General features: G+C 43.3%; 2 protein-coding genes across 2 annotated transcripts; one reads left to right on the plus strand and one right to left on the minus strand.

Moving 5' to 3' along the window:
* Positions 1 to 8,850: 8,850 nt before the first annotated feature.
* creld2 (cysteine-rich with EGF-like domains 2) lies at positions 8,851 to 13,558 on the minus strand. The gene is made up of 10 exons (XM_053863195.1): positions 13,251 to 13,558; positions 13,084 to 13,166; positions 12,873 to 12,983; positions 12,707 to 12,798; positions 10,113 to 10,289; positions 9,960 to 10,058; positions 9,784 to 9,867; positions 9,428 to 9,523; positions 9,160 to 9,297; positions 8,851 to 9,081 (listed from the first exon to the last, which is right to left on the minus strand). Exons 1-10 carry the CDS (start codon positions 13,392 to 13,394, stop codon positions 9,029 to 9,031), a joined length of 1,077 nt encoding a protein of 358 aa, XP_053719170.1. The 5' UTR covers positions 13,395 to 13,558; the 3' UTR covers positions 8,851 to 9,028.
* Positions 13,559 to 13,812: 254 nt separating this feature from the next.
* On the plus strand, positions 13,813 to 17,246 carry alg12 (ALG12 alpha-1,6-mannosyltransferase). Its single transcript, XM_053863801.1, has 9 exons — positions 13,813 to 14,037; positions 14,502 to 14,634; positions 14,760 to 14,933; positions 15,021 to 15,215; positions 15,634 to 15,736; positions 15,816 to 16,040; positions 16,491 to 16,660; positions 16,737 to 16,812; positions 16,883 to 17,246. Exons 1-9 carry the CDS (start codon positions 13,861 to 13,863, stop codon positions 17,097 to 17,099), a joined length of 1,470 nt encoding a protein of 489 aa, XP_053719776.1. The 5' UTR covers positions 13,813 to 13,860; the 3' UTR covers positions 17,100 to 17,246.
* The last annotated feature ends 46 nt before the right edge of the window (positions 17,247 to 17,292 follow it).

Below are 17,292 nucleotides of genomic sequence, written 5' to 3' on the forward strand. Positions count from 1 at the left end.
CAGGGCTGTGTGGTTGTATCAGGGGAAATGACTATGCTATTGTCGTGTTGTTATAGTTCGGGAGTGTGGCTGTCTTTGGGGTGTGCTATTATCGTTTCATTGTGAAGTTTTATCAAGTGTATCATTATCTAAGTGTGTGTGGTTATCTCAGGGTTTTGTTGTTGTCTTAAGGGGGCCATGCACATGACAATAATTGGACTGGTCCAGTTCAGATTTTTGCTGTTTCCCAAGCAAAGATGGTAACCGCCCAATTGTCTAAACCCTTGTTAGATTATCATATAAGGGAATCCTTCTGTGAAAAAAATTGTCCCGATGATGGACTTTGGCAAAATGTAAATCATGTTCAGTTCTTACGACCAAAAATCTTCATCCGTGTGGTGAGTCGATCGCTCCCAACTTGGACTTTTCATGTGGCCAGTCATGAATGTGCCCAAGCAAGAAGGCATCCGACAAAGAAACAAGGATGCATTGGGGGAGTTTTGACATTTACTGAACCAATGGCATTAAAAACGTTTAAAGTAAATCTCACCTCAATCTGCAGCCGTCCTCACGAGTCTGTCCCTTCAGGAGTCCGGATGAAGAAGTTTAGATCCTTGAGCAGCAGGTGCGTTCCTGTCTATTTGTTGACCACCTCATATTATGACAGAGATGTTTTGAGACTCATTTTTGCAAGTCTCAAGTCCTATAATTGGAACAAGCTAGCTACGATTTGCAGCCAATATCCCGCCCACTTAGACCAGTGCTGTTATACCTAAGGAAACCTAAGCGTGAACTATGACATCATCATCAGGTGGCATACTGATTAAAAAAAAAATACTATACTTCATTGAGATAGTCTTTTAACAGATGTCATGTTCAGCATGAAATGCGTGGATGTTGCTAACTACTAGCTTTTCATGTGTGTATTTACCATGATCATGTCCTGCTTGTTGGAAGAGTGGCTGAATATGGTTTGTTGTAGAGTGTCTGCTGCAGGTGCGCTGTTCGTCTATGTGTGTGGCCGCTGCATGTGGGAGGGGTTGGTGAGTGAGTGAGGTCTCTCCAGAAGTGAAGAGGTGCCCGGTGCGTGTCCTGCTCTGAATGTGCGCTTCTGTGCAGTTTGGCTGTGACAAAGTCATAAACCAAGTCACGCTCTGTCCCAGACTCGCCTCATCCCTGTCCCAGCTCCAGCCCACAACAGGACATCAAACCCTGGAGTGAGCGCTCCAGCCTCGGAGGTGTGGAGAGCGAGCACCTCCCCTGTGACACTCTACCACGGTCCAGTGTGGAGACAGGAAAGGTTTTACACTTCAATATGAAGAAAAACGGGACACGTCTGCATACAGAGGCTGCGTTATACACAATAACAAAGCGCGTCGTAGGTCAGCTGATCGGTCCGTGCACGTTATGTTTTTTCCGGGTTTTTTTCAGGGGCGTTTGAGTTCTGGAGTTCCGTTTCGAAATCTGAAGCAAAAAAATCTCTTTTGTTCGAAGTCCGGGACGTTCAAAAACCGAGCTACCACTGTATTTACAATAAGCGGAACAGCAGTGTCCAAATGAGCTGTATTCTGTAGTTTTTTGATGTGATGTGATGACTCTCTGGGACAGAGCCGAGACAGACAGGACCATGACGTCACCATTTTAATTGCCGTCCAGTATCAGATACGGTGACTGCAAACGGCGGATCTGTGCGGCCGTAAGGTCTATCCTACACAGAACCTTTACGGATACGACTGTCTCCGTGTGGAATGGATGCTGACGGTTCACTAGTGCGAATGCTGCACACTGTTTCATGACTGACTTCTCTAGATGCTTTTGAGAAGGCTGACAAACTTGATCAAGCTCGTGGTCAGTTTTATTTATATAGCACATTTTCACAGTGAGTGCTGACCAAAGTGCTTTACATACAACAATAAAAGAAAACAAAAGTATACAATTACAAATACAGTAGAAACAGAACTAAAAGAAGCATTTTTATAAACATCAGATAAAAAATATAATGGAACATAAAAATGCTAAAAATGCAATACGATAAAAGCTGTGAAAAGGATGCTCAGGTTGTATTAAAACAACGCAGCAGTTTTGATTCCACAGGTTCTGGCATTGCAGTTGGCCACTACTCTGTTATTCGCTCCGACAGTTGCCATCACCAAATGAAGGGCACCACAGCAGCCGGTTGCAGCCGCTGTTGGTTGTTGGCAGCTCGCTGCAGGGAGCACAGGCACGAGCTACGAATCACCGCCAGGGTAACGGTGTTGGGCTGGCTGGAGATCAGAATGGAAACATACAAAAATCATAAATCTGAGTCAAGTCTCGAGTCACTGATGGGTGCGTCTTAAGTGCGACTCCAGTCCGAGCTGCAGACTCGAGTCCCCATCACTGTATTGTGAGTTTACAGAATGAAACTTAGAACCCTGAGGTGTTACAAGGAGCTTCTCAGAGCCTGTGTGTGACCCCACTGGGCTCCATCTCTGTTTATGCCCTACAGGATAAACAGGAGCCGGGCGCCATAGCAACACTCACCTCTACGAGGGGAAACAAACACGTGCTGCTGCAGTCGAAAAGGTTTTTACAACCGGTTCTCAAGAAATATTTGGGAGAGACGCTTTGAAGCCGAGTCCAACGGTGAGAGAAAAATGCCTTTGAAGCAGAACGAGGGGTCGACTCGTGTTTGTGGGGAGTTAAGTTACAAAATATCTCCACTCAGGCAGGAATAAGAGGTTCTACTTGGACATAAAGCCTTGGAATAATGGGAAACAGGTCAGGATGGAGGATGAAGGAGCTTTTATTGGGATTATCCATCCAGGTGTTCTGCATCTGTTTGTTGAGGTGACGTGGAACTCAAAAATGCGGTCCATATCTGATCCTTCACCCAGGATCGGGATTTGGTTTTGCTTAGCACAGGTACAGGACGGTCCAGAAAACCATGTTATTGCCTTTGATATGACTATTAAGATGCATGTAAAAAGCTTGGTCTGACTTTGGAATTTGAATCTCTCCAGCAAGATCACATGCTGCTGTGTTAATATCTGACCAGGTTATCTGTGGCGGCGTAGGAGGAAGGAAGTGATTACAATCTCATAACATTCTAAGCAATGGTGAAGTTGCGTGTGCAGGTAAATGCTACACTGGTCCTCTGGTGTTTGTTGAGATCTTTGGTGAATGGTTGAACCTCAGATGTGTTGTGAATCACTGTGCTGCTAATCTGCAGATTTTGCATTCAACCACCAAATACTGAAGACAACACCTTCTCTGAATATTACATTTCACTCTTTCATCCAGACACCTGTCGTCACACTCCACTCCAGAATGAAGAAGCTGTGGAACTCATTCATTTGAGTGATCGTTGCTTCAAGTCCGATGTCACTGCCTCCGAACGTCTCCACACCAGCTGTTAACACAGTGTTCCAGGAGTTCATCTGTTAACTGTCCATTCAGATTTAGTGAGGAAAGCTTCTGAACGTTTACCTGAGTAGAGAGTCGATACATTACGTCATGGGAGTCAGGATGGCTTGAATATTCATAAAAACATGGTCAGGTTTGTAATCGGAACCACTTTCTGAGATGGTCTCTGAACCAATTCAGTAGACTTCTAACCCATTCTGGCATGTTTCAGTGGTGCAGTCTGGTTTGGTTAGAGTCCATATCCTGCCCCTCTGGCTCCATCTTGACACCACTGCTTTGTGAGCAATTCAGCTGTCAGGAAGCATTCATTCATCACTTTTAGTGTTCCACCGTAATGGGAGAAAGAGGGGCTTGAGTCTGTCACAGCTACCTGGGGCAGGAGCGCAAGGACAAAATCATCCTGACTCTACGTCTGTAGTTGAGGGTATTAACTCAGCAGTAGCTTAGGGAATGGGACTCTATTGTTGAACTTTGTGTTCAAATGTTAACATTCAGGAGCAGTGTAGTGGTGCTTGAGCATATTCTGCCGTCAAACTTTTCCCTGCTCCCAAAAAGCGCTGTCGCGTCCCCAAATTAGGGTTTCCAATTTGTCTTCTTTAATGGGAAGCTGTTGAGCCGCCTGCCGGGAGACGAGGGAGAAAGCGACCGCATCAGAGAGGGCGGCAGGTTTAGGGAGCGCCGGACTTCAGAGGCTCAACAAAAAGCACATGGTGCCACATCTGGATTCTAGTTTAGAGCCGCTCACATCTGTGAAGCGCAGCTCTGTGATTAACTTACCGGATTTACACTGCAACAAAGAGGATTGTTGTCTCAATATAGCTGCGGGAAACAGAAGCAGAGGGATTCAACGACGTTGTGAATAGAACAGAAACGTCTCAAAAAGAAAGACAATTTAAAATAAAAATAAAAAGTGAATACCAAAATATTTTGAACCATCAAAACATTGAATGAAACAAACTAACAAAAAAAAAGAATATATATATACAATGCCACAAACTGAGTACGTTAAATTGAAAGAATTGTGCGAAAAATAATGGACAAATCCAAAGTACAAAAGATTGTTACTAAAATATTAAATCTGAAGTGAATGTTAAATGGTTAAAAAAAAAATAAGTGTGTTCAACTGGTAAAAGTAAAACATGAAAAATAACCCTAAAATGAAAAATGAATAGACAATTGACATACTCAGTGGAAAAAGTATAATAAATAAATAAACAAATAAACAACAAATATATGAATAATGTGAAGAAACAAATTCAACTGACAGAAAGCAAACAAATTCCAAAATCACCAAATAAAGTTTATACTCTCTATATATATACTGATTCTAAAACTAAAAAGAAGTTGATGATAAAGGCTAAGCTAAAGGAAAATAAGCAGTATAATGATAATAATAATAATAATAATAATAATAAGAAGAAGAAGAAGAAGAAGAAGAAGAAGAAGAAGAAGAAGAAGATGAAGAAGAAGAAGAAGAAGAAGAAAGATATATCTTATATTCATGTTCGTCAAAAGACCAAAATGTATTAAAATAAAAATGTCACCTTCAGCAAATAAACTGATAAAATACTGAAATTTGAAAATTGAATAGAAAAAATGTATATACTGTATTTCAATTGAATTGTGCCTAGCGCTCATGAGAGCTCATGATTTTGGGGTTCCCTCAGCAGCAGTCAGTGTCCTCACTGTCACCTTGGCACTCCTGACCCATGTGCACCGCAGCTGAGCTCTGGAAGGAAAACCACTGCAAGAGAGAGAGAACAGAGAGCAGAGCCCTCCAACCGCAAGCACTCAGACACTCACAGACAACACCAAGCCTTTGAAAAGTAGCAGCCGTCACCTGCACATCAATGTAGGTTTTCAATGACGCACAATTTTGGAATGCAGCGAGTGGAAGGTTCTGCAGACACGTCGGCAGCCGAGCCCATGGAGAAGTCAAACATGAGCAAAGATGAAGACGATTTCATTATTAACAGCTGGAGGTCCACGAGTTCAGATTTAATCTCAACCAGGAGACGAAGCTGCTTCAGCTTTCCTGCACAACCTCACCAAACGCCCAGTCAGTGTTACACTTCCTGGTTCCTGGTCACTCTAGCCAGATCCTTCAGGCTCACGCATTAGAGCAGAGCTGGCCAACATGGTCGGTGTTATGCAGATTTCTGTCCCAACCAATCAAACACAAACCAATGGGGTTTCTGCTGAAACAAGCGACACCAGACGGACAATTGGTTGGAACGAAAACCTGCACCCACTGTGGCCCTTTGTGGAAGTAATTGCCCACCCCTGCTCTAGAGCATCTCCAGATTTAGGGTTTCTCAACAAAGAGCCCATTTAACAGCGTGGTTTGTTTGTGTGTGTTCAGACCACCAAACTTGAGATAATACCAAAGAGCTTCTGGTCTCTGCCGGTGGCTCTCAACACCATTCATTTAACCCTCAGTCATTTTTGGCCCGTGCATTCAATAGGCTCAAGAAACAGCTTGTTTATCGTCTCTAAGATAGCTTGGTTGGATTCCTTATCCAGAGAAATGTGGATTTCCCTAGTTAGACAGAAAAAATAAATAGTAAGTTGACCTCCAGTATTACGCAATTCTGTGAACTGGCAAAGTTGTGGTGCTGCACTCCCGCACACAGCGTGGCACCTCGTCCAGGTGCAAGTGCCATGACTTCATGGTACTTCAGCAGCATATATGCTGTATATTTTTAAAACTTTGAAAAAAAATCCTCAAAAACATTGAAATTGAATGAATGAGGATCTTAACAAAAAAGTAAATGGTAAGAATTAAAATAAGAAGTTTATTGTCAGAGCTAAAAGTTAAGAAAAAGCAGGGACAAAAGAATAAATTGTTAAATGAAAATGGATACAGAATAGGAAAGAATTTCCAAACACAGTCGAATAACTCCCAAAAAACTATTCAAATAAGAAAAATCCAAGTGAAGATATATTGTTTATACACTTTGAATGACAACCATACCAAAGAAAAGTAGCAATATTGCATTAAAAAAAAGAATTACAAGTGAATTAAAAACATTTGAAAAAAGAAATGGCTAAGGCATTAAAAATACAATAAATATTTACAACTAAATGCCTTTTCTTTTTTCACGGTCAGAAAGAAGCAGTATAAACTGACAGCAGAAAAAAAAATAGCAACAAAATGGGCAGGAAAAAGAAGCTGTCTCAGTTTCATTGTACCTTTGATCTTTTGCTGTGATTATGCAAATACTCTGCATCTGAATGCTCCTCATATTTAAACGCTCCAGTTGCAGGTAGCGGCCGGCCGCGTCATGCAAATGAAGTAATGACTTAATCACCTGACAGAAGTTCAAAGACACAAATATGAAAGTGATGCGGCGCGGGCGTGGCACCTGCACTGAGGTGCCCACTGAGAAAATGTTATCCTGTCACTCAGCAGATGAATCACAGCCGTCTCTACCCCAGTCTTCTGAGCGCTGAGTGTTCTCTGTGAAAGTCACCTGAGATGCTAAGAGCAGGTACGCTGACTCACACTTGACTCAGCGTCTGACTCACGACGGAGTTACTTTGCTTTTCACTCTGCAGTTCTTCTCGCACAAACATGTCCACAACAGATTATTGACGTACAGATGCACACGTGATGACTCACAGAGATGTTGTCCTCTCCATCACCTCCTTCACGTGCTCAAGGTTCCTTCTAAACCATCTCCTGGAGAGGGTAGTTCTGGAGTAGTGGAACGCACTATTGTTAGATCTCCTATCGATGGCGACCAATTAGCAAACCATCGTCAAAGCTATTTTCACACATCTCCATCTCTTCTTCCTTCAAGTACACAGTTTCCATGTCTTGTGCCAGGAAGGTAATGGAAGCTGGAGGTGTGACAGTCCATCCGGGTCTTACTGGTGCTCAATACTAGCTGGTTGTCTGTATGCCAGAAGCTCTCCTGTAGTTGTTGGCAATAGCTAACATGAAAGGAGACTCACAAGGATCTGGCTTTTTGAGAAAAAAAGTAGTGTTTCTAGGTTGAACCTGCAAAATGGAAAATTGTTCTGAGGCTGTCCTACTTGTTCAGAAGTGACTTCTGACTTACATCTATATTTTTTTCACTCATCAGACATCAGAAGGTCATTGTCTCCAAATGAAAGAAGGGGATAAAGGCAATCGAATAGTCAAGAAAAAAGTCAAAAAATAAACCAAATCAATTTTGGAGAAAACTACCAAAAAAAGACGATAAATAAAAACACAGATTTAAAGGCAAGTGTTTGTTGAAAGGGAGCTTAAGTTAATTATTTACTTACCAATGAAGAGTTGGCAAAGCTGTGTGTCATAATGCAGCACTACTAATAGCAATAATTGCAATATTTTTTGTTTTATTTAAATATTATCAGAAATTAGATGTCAGAATTTTTTTTTTTACTGTAGAATGAGAATGTCTTCTTCTCCATTCACCAGATTAAGCTTCATGTGTTCAAGTGGCTGCCTCATGTGTGCATCTCTGCCAGCTCTGACAGGTTTGTACCGGTCCATCTCCCTCCTCCAGGGGCCGCGGAGCTGACATCACTGTCGTAGGCATCACCATAAAACCAGAGGACACCAGATGTCAGGTTTGACGTCAACATCATCCAGCAAGAAATGACTTTCACTCTCACTCTGGAGATCTTGCAGCTCAACCTCACACCAGTCACACAAGATTTGCCTTTGATCACAGTGACCATTGGTGGTCCCTAAAACATGGGTTTCCTCCGGGCACTAAAATTTACTCTCATGTGCCAAACACTCAAAAGCTCAGTTCATGCCTCTTAGCTGTCTGTCGGTGTGACTTTGTGTGTTTGTCCTTTGATGTTTTGGTCCGGTGACCTGCCCTGGGTCTCTAACCCCAAGCAGCGCCGGTACCCAGAACCCAATCTAATCTATATGAAGGTCTATTTGGATTGCTCTGTATATCATTGGGTTGTTAAGAAGCGCAGCAAGTGGCCTTCTTTAGTTTGATATTTCATATTTGCTCACGGTAAAATGCAGAAGGGGAACCTGCAACCTTGGGTTCCGAAGGAAGTGTATTTTCTGACCACAACTGTCATAGCGCAGAGGCGACCCCTGCTGTTCATACTGACCAGTAAACATTCATATCTATAAATCTCTCCCGCCATCTTGTGGTCAGACGTGCTGGTGTAACGTCTTTGAGAATTCATTTGGGGTAAAATAATTTTACCTTTCTTTACTTTTCACATGAACAAAGCATACCGTAGCGCTAAATACTTTTCACGAATTTGAAACAAAGTGACAAAATTAAATGAAGTAGAAAACTCGATTTTATTTAAGTATTTATGCTTATAAGTAAAAAAAAAATGTAAATGCTACCAATTTATTGAAACCACATATTCGAAATAATACAGTAATTGCTGTATAAAGGAAGAAAAATACAGAACATTTAAATATTTGTAACTGTATGATGTTAATAAGTCACATTTCACTTGGCTTTTTTAATTCCTCATTTATTTTACTCCAAAAAACATTTCACACATTAAAAACAGAGACAAGTGGCTTCATTCTGGGAGACGAAAAGAGATGACGCAGCAGAAATCCAGAAGGTTCCATAGGTGCAGTCCACACACCAAGTGCTTTTGGGAAACATGATTTTAAAAAGGAAAAATCTCCAAAACAGTTCAAATGTCAAAGTTCTTTGTGTGGATTTGTGGCATCTTCTTCTTTATTTTCCTCTTCATCTTTAAAGAACAAATTTAAACGTAAACATTTGTGTGAAAAAAAAAGTACTTGGACTCATGGGAAAAGAAATACTTTACCCTGAAGCACCACCTCGACGCACTCGCCGTCTTTCTCCTCGTACCCGTTGGAGCAGATGCACGAATAGCTCCCCCTGCTGTTGACACAGTGCCGGTGCGGCAACGCGCACACGTCCGACTGCAAACACTCATCGACATCTTCAAAGAGAAAAAGGTATTCATTGATTAAGATAAAACATAATTCATGAAATCCTACAATATAATATGCACAGACAGTGTCAGGACAAAGATTTTTAACCTACATCTTAAAACTAGCTGGAATATTTACCTGTGCAGGTGCCGTCTGTGTTCTGGTACCCAGCTGCACAATTCTGGCACTTGTCAGGACCCGGTCCAATACAACTGGAACATACCTTGTCACAAGCTGAAGGATAAACAAAACCAATACTATTTGCAAAAGACCAGTTGCTCTAAAGGTCAGACAAAGTCAGTCAGCATTCACATTAAAATTCATCTACCACTTACCTATATTTATTCAACCAATTTAGCTCACATACATTTCATATAACTACCAGCTTCTGACCCGCGTAGTAAACAAACTCACTACCAAGAGATGCCAACTGCACACGTGTCCTTCAACAGTTCATATTAAACAAGCCTTAGTCAAGCTTCCTGTGTTCCCACCTTTGCAGGAGAACGACCCCTCAGAGTTCAGGCAGAACTGATCGTCCTTGCATGGCGAAGTATCTCTGGAGCACTCGTCAACATCTGGGGAAAAGTAAACGTGGAATTATGAACTCAAAAAAAACAGCCTGAAACAGATCTGAAGGAAAAGCAGAGGATGAACGTGTGGCTCTCACCGACACAGGCCTCCTGATCGTCCTCCTGCCACCCCGCCTTACACTCATCGCAGTCCTGGTGTGTCGCTCCATTGCAGGTAATGCATGACTCATGACATTCTGAAGAGTACATTATTAGTCTTGCTCTCGATCCCTAAAACCTCGGTGTCGTACCTGAACACAGAGCGAAGCTGTCGTTCTTCTCTTGACTGTAGAATCCGTCGCTGCAGTCCAGGCAGAACTCGCCCTTGTAACCGTGGTTGCAGCTGCACTTCCCGTCTCCACCACGAGTGCCGTCGCCGTCACAGACGCCATTGCTGTGACACGGTTTCTCAGAGCCTCCGACGCAAGCTACAGGACAACATTTTTTTTTTTCAATATGTTAAGTACATTTACCCAATATTATGACTACCGTAATTTCCGGACTATAAGCCGCTACTTTTTTCTCGCGGTCTGAACCCTGCGGCTTATAAAACGATGCGGCTAATATATTGATTTTTACAGGGATATTACAATCAATCGGCCACCGATTATGAAAGGCTGAACTCGTTGTGATCTGTGAATGCCGACCACTGCCTGTCATTGCCGGTCACAAAATCCGATCACATGTGACAGCAGCCGTTCTGATGAGGCACCGCCCGCGGTTTGTGATGCGTCTGCTCCTCCCTCCCGACTCGCCACTCGCTTGGCAACGGCGTGTCTAATGCGGAAGCTTTTTTCAGTCTGTCATGTCAAGTTTGCATCCTGCAGCACATGCACGTTAAAAGGCGTCAACGCCACGAATTCAATACGATATTTAAAACACCAGCACTTGACGGAGCACAGTGAGTTTTCTGGTGCTCATGAAAGTGAAACTGCAGGAACCAGCGGTCACTCGCGACACTCGCCGGTCTGAGCGTGACGTTCAGAACGCGAAGCATATTGCCCGAGAAATAATCATTAATTTCACCGCGCCAGATGAGCATCCTTTCTCAGGTGTCGTTTTAAGACGGAATCAACCGGGACCGAATCCGCTGCAGTCTTGTGTGTGTCAGATGCAGCGTTCGCGGTGAATCTGAGACGTTTGCAACCGTCCCGAGTGAGAACTTTCATGAAAGAGGTTGAAGAAAGCTGCTTCAGCTGAGTGCTCTCCCTGTCTCTCGGAGCATCCCGAGTTTTTACAGTCTAATGAGCATGCTCTTTGCTGGCAAAAATATTGAGCTTCGTCACATCAAACCGATGACATCACGGGCGTTTTATTTACCTTTAAAGCGCTCAAATTGCGCTGTTTTCGCCCGCGTGTCCGCAGCTCTGCTGACAGAGACGATCTACTGGAGGGTGAAAACAGCGCTTTCTGAACACTTTAAATGTTAATAAGATGTGAGGAGTTCATGACTGGAGTTCAGAACATTGGCAAGATTGTTTCATGAGTCAGTCTCGACACTGGACCCCGTTTTCAAAACTAGTACTAGAGGATCGCTAGAAGTGATCCTCATGCATTTTCTGTGGCGCAGACAGCAACGGTGCACCCGCGGCTTATAGAGCGGTGCGGCTTTTGTATGAAAAAAATCCATTTTCCTTCTTAGATTTGGTGGGTGCGGCTAATATTCCGGTGCGCTCTATAGTCCGGAAAATACGGTATTTGAAAGGAACGCAAATCTATACCCTCAAAACGAAAATACATTTGTTGTGGTTTTCCTAAATAATTACTTGTGTAGCTTCTTTTTGTAACCATAAAAAAAAAAAAAAAATCAAACTTTTTCAGCAGTAACCAAGTATGTGAATGAGGTATTTATTGCTGTCATAAATCATACATACTTTTTTCTGAATCAGTTTTAAAAGCAACCTAGTTTACAACTTCCTTATTCTGTCTAAATGCATTGGGTTGTGGGGGCAGCAGCTGAAGTAAAGCAGCACTGACTTCCTTTTTCCCATCAACCTCCTTCAGTTCTTCCAGAGAGATACTGCATGTGAACTCAAGTAAATGGAAGACCCTTTTATGCCAGTGAAATGCGCAGGATAAGTAGGTCAACCAACATCCCTCTTTGACCAGTGAACGTCCCTGACATTGGTGATGCTGAGAGTCGGAGTTTGTTTTATGTTTATCAAGTCGCCCAGCTACCCAAATGAGAGCTCCAACCGAGTTGTGTTACTACAGATCCAGCAAAGCAAGTGTGCGAGAGAGTGAGTGTCATGTAATCTGTTGATAGAACGAGGGCAGCCACTAACTATCTTAATGACTTAAACATTGAAATAGCTTCACGATTTCGGTGGAACAAGAGAGATGTGCGCATGTTGACTCCACAGGGTGTTCACATGGACTGAGCAGTGCTGGCACAGGAAAACAATAATAGACAGGACATAGCTGACAGGACAGCGGACACAGTGGCAGATTTGGGGAAACGAAACTTTAAAAATTAAAATAAAATCGTGGCAGCCCTAGATGCAGCAGAAATGATCATTCGCTGGCAACTTAGTGTGCACACGTTCACAACACGGATCAACAGCTTGTCTGTTTTTGAATCATCCGGACTCGTACGTCACCCAGGAAGGAGTGACGTAGGAGTAGCTCCTACGTCACTCCTGATCTGTCCCTCCGTCAGTCTGCTCATCCCTTACTCGTAGACAACACCCCACATACCCAAGTAGGCCTTCATCAAGAGAAGGATCTTGCTTTTCTGACAGAGATCAATGGTCACTAATGTTTTTCTACAGTTGTTTGAAAAGCAGATGTGGTTTTTTTTCCTGAACATACATTAGTTATGGACAACGTAAATGAAGTAAGTCACCATTGCAGTCCGGTCCAAACGTTCCTTTTGGACAGCAAACCTTGATCGTCTCAATGCAGAACCACTTGTGCAGATCTGGATGTTTCGTCTTCCTGGATCACAGACAGAGCACATGTCATACATAGGTACTGGTTCAAGGATATTCCCGTCCCGTGTTAGGACTCACCTTTTGAACCACCACGTTTCAAAAAGCTCCTCGTGTTCTTCTAACATTTGGTTGCACTCGAAACTGCTGCTCTCACACAGGTCCTCCATGATCTCCATCAGACGAATCTCACTGCAAAACCAAAACAAAACCGTTGAAGTTTGAGAGAGTGCGGCACCTTATCTACTATTGACAATGATGTCAGCTTGACCAGGACCTGAACTTGGCTCACCTCGTCTCATATTTGGACAGTTTCCTCTCTTCCCAGGCTGTGTTGCCTCCACCAAAGTTCTGGTTCGTCGTCTTCTCAAAGCCCTGGAAGAAGGAAACGCTCAGGAGGCCACTTGACAGCCAGCATCACCCAACATGCTCACACATCTTCAAGAGGACATCGGTTACCTTGCTGAAGTTTTCTGTGATTTTCTGACATGTTGAACAGGCGCTTTTTAAATCCCGTTTGCCGTATGATGGAGGTAAAAGTACTAAGACAAAGACACACAACAGAAGCCGCACTAGTCGCGGTTCGCTACTGCTGGACTGCATAGTCGCTACGTTTCATATCAAAGAAAGAGTTGAGCTTCCCCCGACAGCGATGCACTCCTCCGACACATTGAACTAAATGAAGTAAATCACAGTCAAGTACACGCCACGGTGAGTCTTCAAAGGACCACACGCTCCTATTTACATGCCGGTTGGTTGGAGGAAAATCGGACCTGCCACCGGCTTTCCGCGTCACCCTCTTGGACGAGTTGTGGCTTGGGTTGATTGGCCAATTGGCGTGTCAATCAGAAATTAGGCCAATCACACCTCGCCACGCGCGGGACAAAGAACATACGTACTGACGTGGAAGATTTAAAAATATGCGAGAATATTTATTTGCATGAACGCAACCATTCGTACCCACTAGAGAATGATTGCTAATATTAAAAAACTAGAAGACAATTTCACATTTTTATTGTTAACATTAAAACTATATTACGTCAACCTTTTCCGGCCCACCCCGGAAGTGATGAACGATCAAACTGTCATGGCTGTAAAAAGTAGTGTTTGGTCAATTCCACTCTTAATATTACTGTTTTCCGTATCTTTTATGCATCTATTCTTTTGTCCGTTCACTAAAGTGGAGGAGAGCTTTAACTTACAAGCCGCGCATGATCTTCTTTATCACAGATTTGACCTCGATAAGGTAAGAAGCCATTGTATCGTGACTGTAAATAGTTGTTTTTATACACGTTTTGGTGGAATCGATCGCTTGACACTCCTTAAATGCAGCGACCTAATTATGAATTGAACATGCCTCTCCTTCGTTTATGATTACTAGACGTAACTTTATAAAAATTTAAGTGTTGACATTGCGTCGTTGTGAGTGTGTTTTGCTTGACAACATACCATGTCAAACTACACTTGGATGTCAAAAGGGACAGCATTTTAATCGTGGTTGAAGTCGTGGGCTTAGCGGGGAAAAAACCTGGAGTAATATGGATTAAAAACCTAATGTGAGCCCAGTCTCCATTTAACATAGTTTTGAATACATTTGTACCTCATTCCACCGGTACTTTGTGTTTTGTTTGCTGTTCCTCTTGCATGCAAATGAAAACATTGTAACATTGAGTCCAGTGGTCCGACCAGGTTTCCTGTTTGGCTTTACAGTATGACCATCATGAGTTCCCTGGTGTCGTGCCGCGTACTTTCATCGGACCCTTGGTCATCTCCACTGTCTGCTCCCCTGTGGTGTTTCTGTCCTCGCTGCTGCAGCTACCCAAGTTCTACGCTCAGCTGATAGGTAGCACAACTGTCCATTTAGTTTCTTTCATTTGGACTTACAGAAACAAATGTAATTGCAATTATTGAATGTGTAGATATCTGTTTTTTCCTGACGTTATCATTCCTATCATATCCTCTGTCTAGTACGAGCATCGCTGGGAATTTTTGTAGTGGCTGCACTCTGGCACATGCACAAGGAGGTGAGGAGACAGTTTGGATCAACGGTGTCTTTCCTCTTCTGCCTGACATGCACATCCCAGTTCCACCTCAATTTCTACAGCACCAGGACGCTGCCGAATGTGTTCGCCCTGCCACTTGGTACACAACCTCGTTCTTCAGCGCCAACTCCCAACACCTGACATCAGCTTCAGCTAAACTGAGAACATTGTTTGGTTGTGTTCTCAGTTCTCGTGGCATTCACTTCCTGGATGGCAAACAAACACGGGAGGTTCATCAGCATCTCTGCGTTTGTCATCATTGTGTTCCGGTCTGAACTGTGCATCTTCTTGGGCCTCATGCTGCTGATTTCACTGCTAAGGCGAAAGATTCGCCTCCTGGAACTTCTGTACTACGCCATTCCTGCTGGGATCCTGTCTCTGAGTGAGTTGCGTGAAGCACATGGTCTTGTTTATTTTATTCACATTTTTAAATAACAAAAATGCAAGTAGTTTCCAAAAAAGAGGCATTGAAAACATTGACAAAATAAAGTGTCTGTATGGTTTGAATTAAAAACACAAGGTCTTTAAGAAATGCATTTAGCCATATAAACATGTACATATATATTAGGAAAATGCAAAGGCAAGTGCGTAGAAATACATAAAAATGATTAAAAAGTATGCATGTAGCTACATGCAAAACACAAAAAGCTGTTTATGCTAATGTGTTCCATGACTTGTTGGTAATGGAACACACACAATAGGGCACTTCACTTCAAAGTGTTGCAATAAGTGGTTCACCATTTGCTCGTGTAGCAGGAGGAAGTAGGACTGGGTGTTAATGTCTGATTCTCCACCTGCAGCTGCGACTGTGGCTGTGGACTCGTTTTTCTGGAGAAGGCTTGTGTGGCCAGAAGGTGAAGTTCTGTGGTTCAACACCATTCTCAACAAGAGCTCCAACTGGGGAATATCCTTTCAATAAACAGTCGCTGTGATGTTTCTGACTTGAACCCTTCCAGTTTTCCGTAACTCAGTCCCCCCAGTAAACCTCCCCCTTTCTCTGGTACTTCTACTCGGCTCTTCCCAGAGGCCTCGGCTGTTCATTGCTGCTTGTACCCTTTGGGCTCCTGGACCGACGGATGACGCCTCTGCTGATGCCCGCCGTGGGCTTCATCCTTGTCTACTCGCTGCTGCCACATAAAGAGCTGCGCTTCATCATTTATACCTTCCCGGTCTTCAATCTGGTGGCGGCGCGCGGATGCTCCTTCATGTAGGTCACCACCATGTTTGAGCAACTTGTCGCATCCAGGTGTTTGTGCTGGGGTTTACTGCCCTGTGAGGACGTCAAGCATGGTCAACACTCTGTAGTACTCATGTCTGCTTTCTGATGATCCACTTTGCTCTGACTCACTTTAATATGTGACGCCCAGAGATTGTAACTCTTTAGTTGTGAATTCCATCGATAACTAACCCCCACACACTTTGTAACAGGCCTTTAGGAACTGTCCGTGACAGCAGTTGAACGTGAGATGTCCATCACTGTTTCTTAAGTGTCTGAATGTGAATGCAGTTTCACCCACTTCCTGTCACATGTCTGATCCCAAGGGGGAGCACTTAGGTCCATGGGATTTAATCAGCGTTGTGGATGACTCAGATATTTGAGATCATGGGGTTTGATGAGTCAGAGCCACCTTCTAATGTGTCTCTGGTTTCTCTTCAGCTTGAGTAACTACCAGAAGTCGTGGATGTACAAGCTGGGCTCAGCTGTGGTGGTGGTTCAGCTCCTGGCTAACCTGGCGTACTCCAGTTTGTGTCTCTTTGTCTCCCACCACAATTACCCAGGGGGCCAGGCGATGCAGGAACTTCACCAGCTGGTCCCAGAACAAAAAGGTCAGAATCAGATTCACGACTTTGTTCTGCTGCTGAGTCATTCCCATGTGAGGAAACACTATTTTTTAAATTTCAGATGTTTTCGTTCACATCGACACGTTCGCGGCTGAAACTGGAGTCACTCGCTTTCTGGAGCAGAACTCCAACTGGAGGTGGCAGCCATCTTTAAGGTATCGATGGTGACGCCATGTCAAGGTGCCTAACATCCTTATGTTTCGACAGATACGACAAACGAGAGGATCTGAGCTTCGCAAGCCCAGAGATGAAAATGTACTCTCACCTTGTAATGGAGTTCAACAACACCAAGATTAAGATGCTGCAGGACTCCCACCGACCTCTGACCTTCATCCAAGGTTACAGTAAATTGGTGTTTAGCTGGTTTCCTCCTGTCAGAGTACAGTTAGACAGAAAAACAGTGCTGATGGAGCGGAGGACGTGAGTTCCAAAAACATTCCATGTACTATATCCTTCCTGTTCTTTCACTCAAGATATTTTTGTTTGGTTTATAAAAAAAAAGTATTTATTCTCAATGTTTACTTGCTGATACAAGGTTCAGTAGCTTCTCATTCAACGGAATAAATGCATTTTAAGACAATTTTGTTTTTGTTTTTTTGCGCTGTGATACTAGAAGT

This window comes from Synchiropus splendidus, chromosome 4 (assembly GCF_027744825.2).
Source record: "Synchiropus splendidus isolate RoL2022-P1 chromosome 4, RoL_Sspl_1.0, whole genome shotgun sequence".
Lineage (NCBI taxonomy): Eukaryota > Metazoa > Chordata > Actinopteri > Syngnathiformes > Callionymidae > Synchiropus > Synchiropus splendidus.

Bases quoted from the DNA above. Each gene is read 5' to 3' on its own strand.
- creld2 (XM_053863195.1), bottom strand. From the start codon at position 13,394: ATGCAGTCCAGCAGTAGCGAACCGCGACTAGTGCGGCTTCTGTTGTGT. The intron at 12,984-13,083 runs GTGAGCCAAGTT...TTGGTTTTGCAG, and splicing joins CTGTCCAAATATGAGACGAG to TGAGATTCGTCTGATGGAGA. The intron at 10,290-12,706 runs GTGACTTACTTC...GTTGTCCTGTAG, and splicing joins GTTTGGACCGGACTGCAATG to CTTGCGTCGGAGGCTCTGAG.
- alg12 (XM_053863801.1), top strand. From the start codon at position 13,861: ATGAACGATCAAACTGTCATGGCTGTAAAAAGTAGTGTTTGGTCAATT. The intron at 16,041-16,490 runs GTAGGTCACCAC...GTTTCTCTTCAG, and splicing joins GCGCGCGGATGCTCCTTCAT to CTTGAGTAACTACCAGAAGT. The intron at 16,661-16,736 runs GTCAGAATCAGA...TTTAAATTTCAG, and splicing joins GCTGGTCCCAGAACAAAAAG to ATGTTTTCGTTCACATCGAC.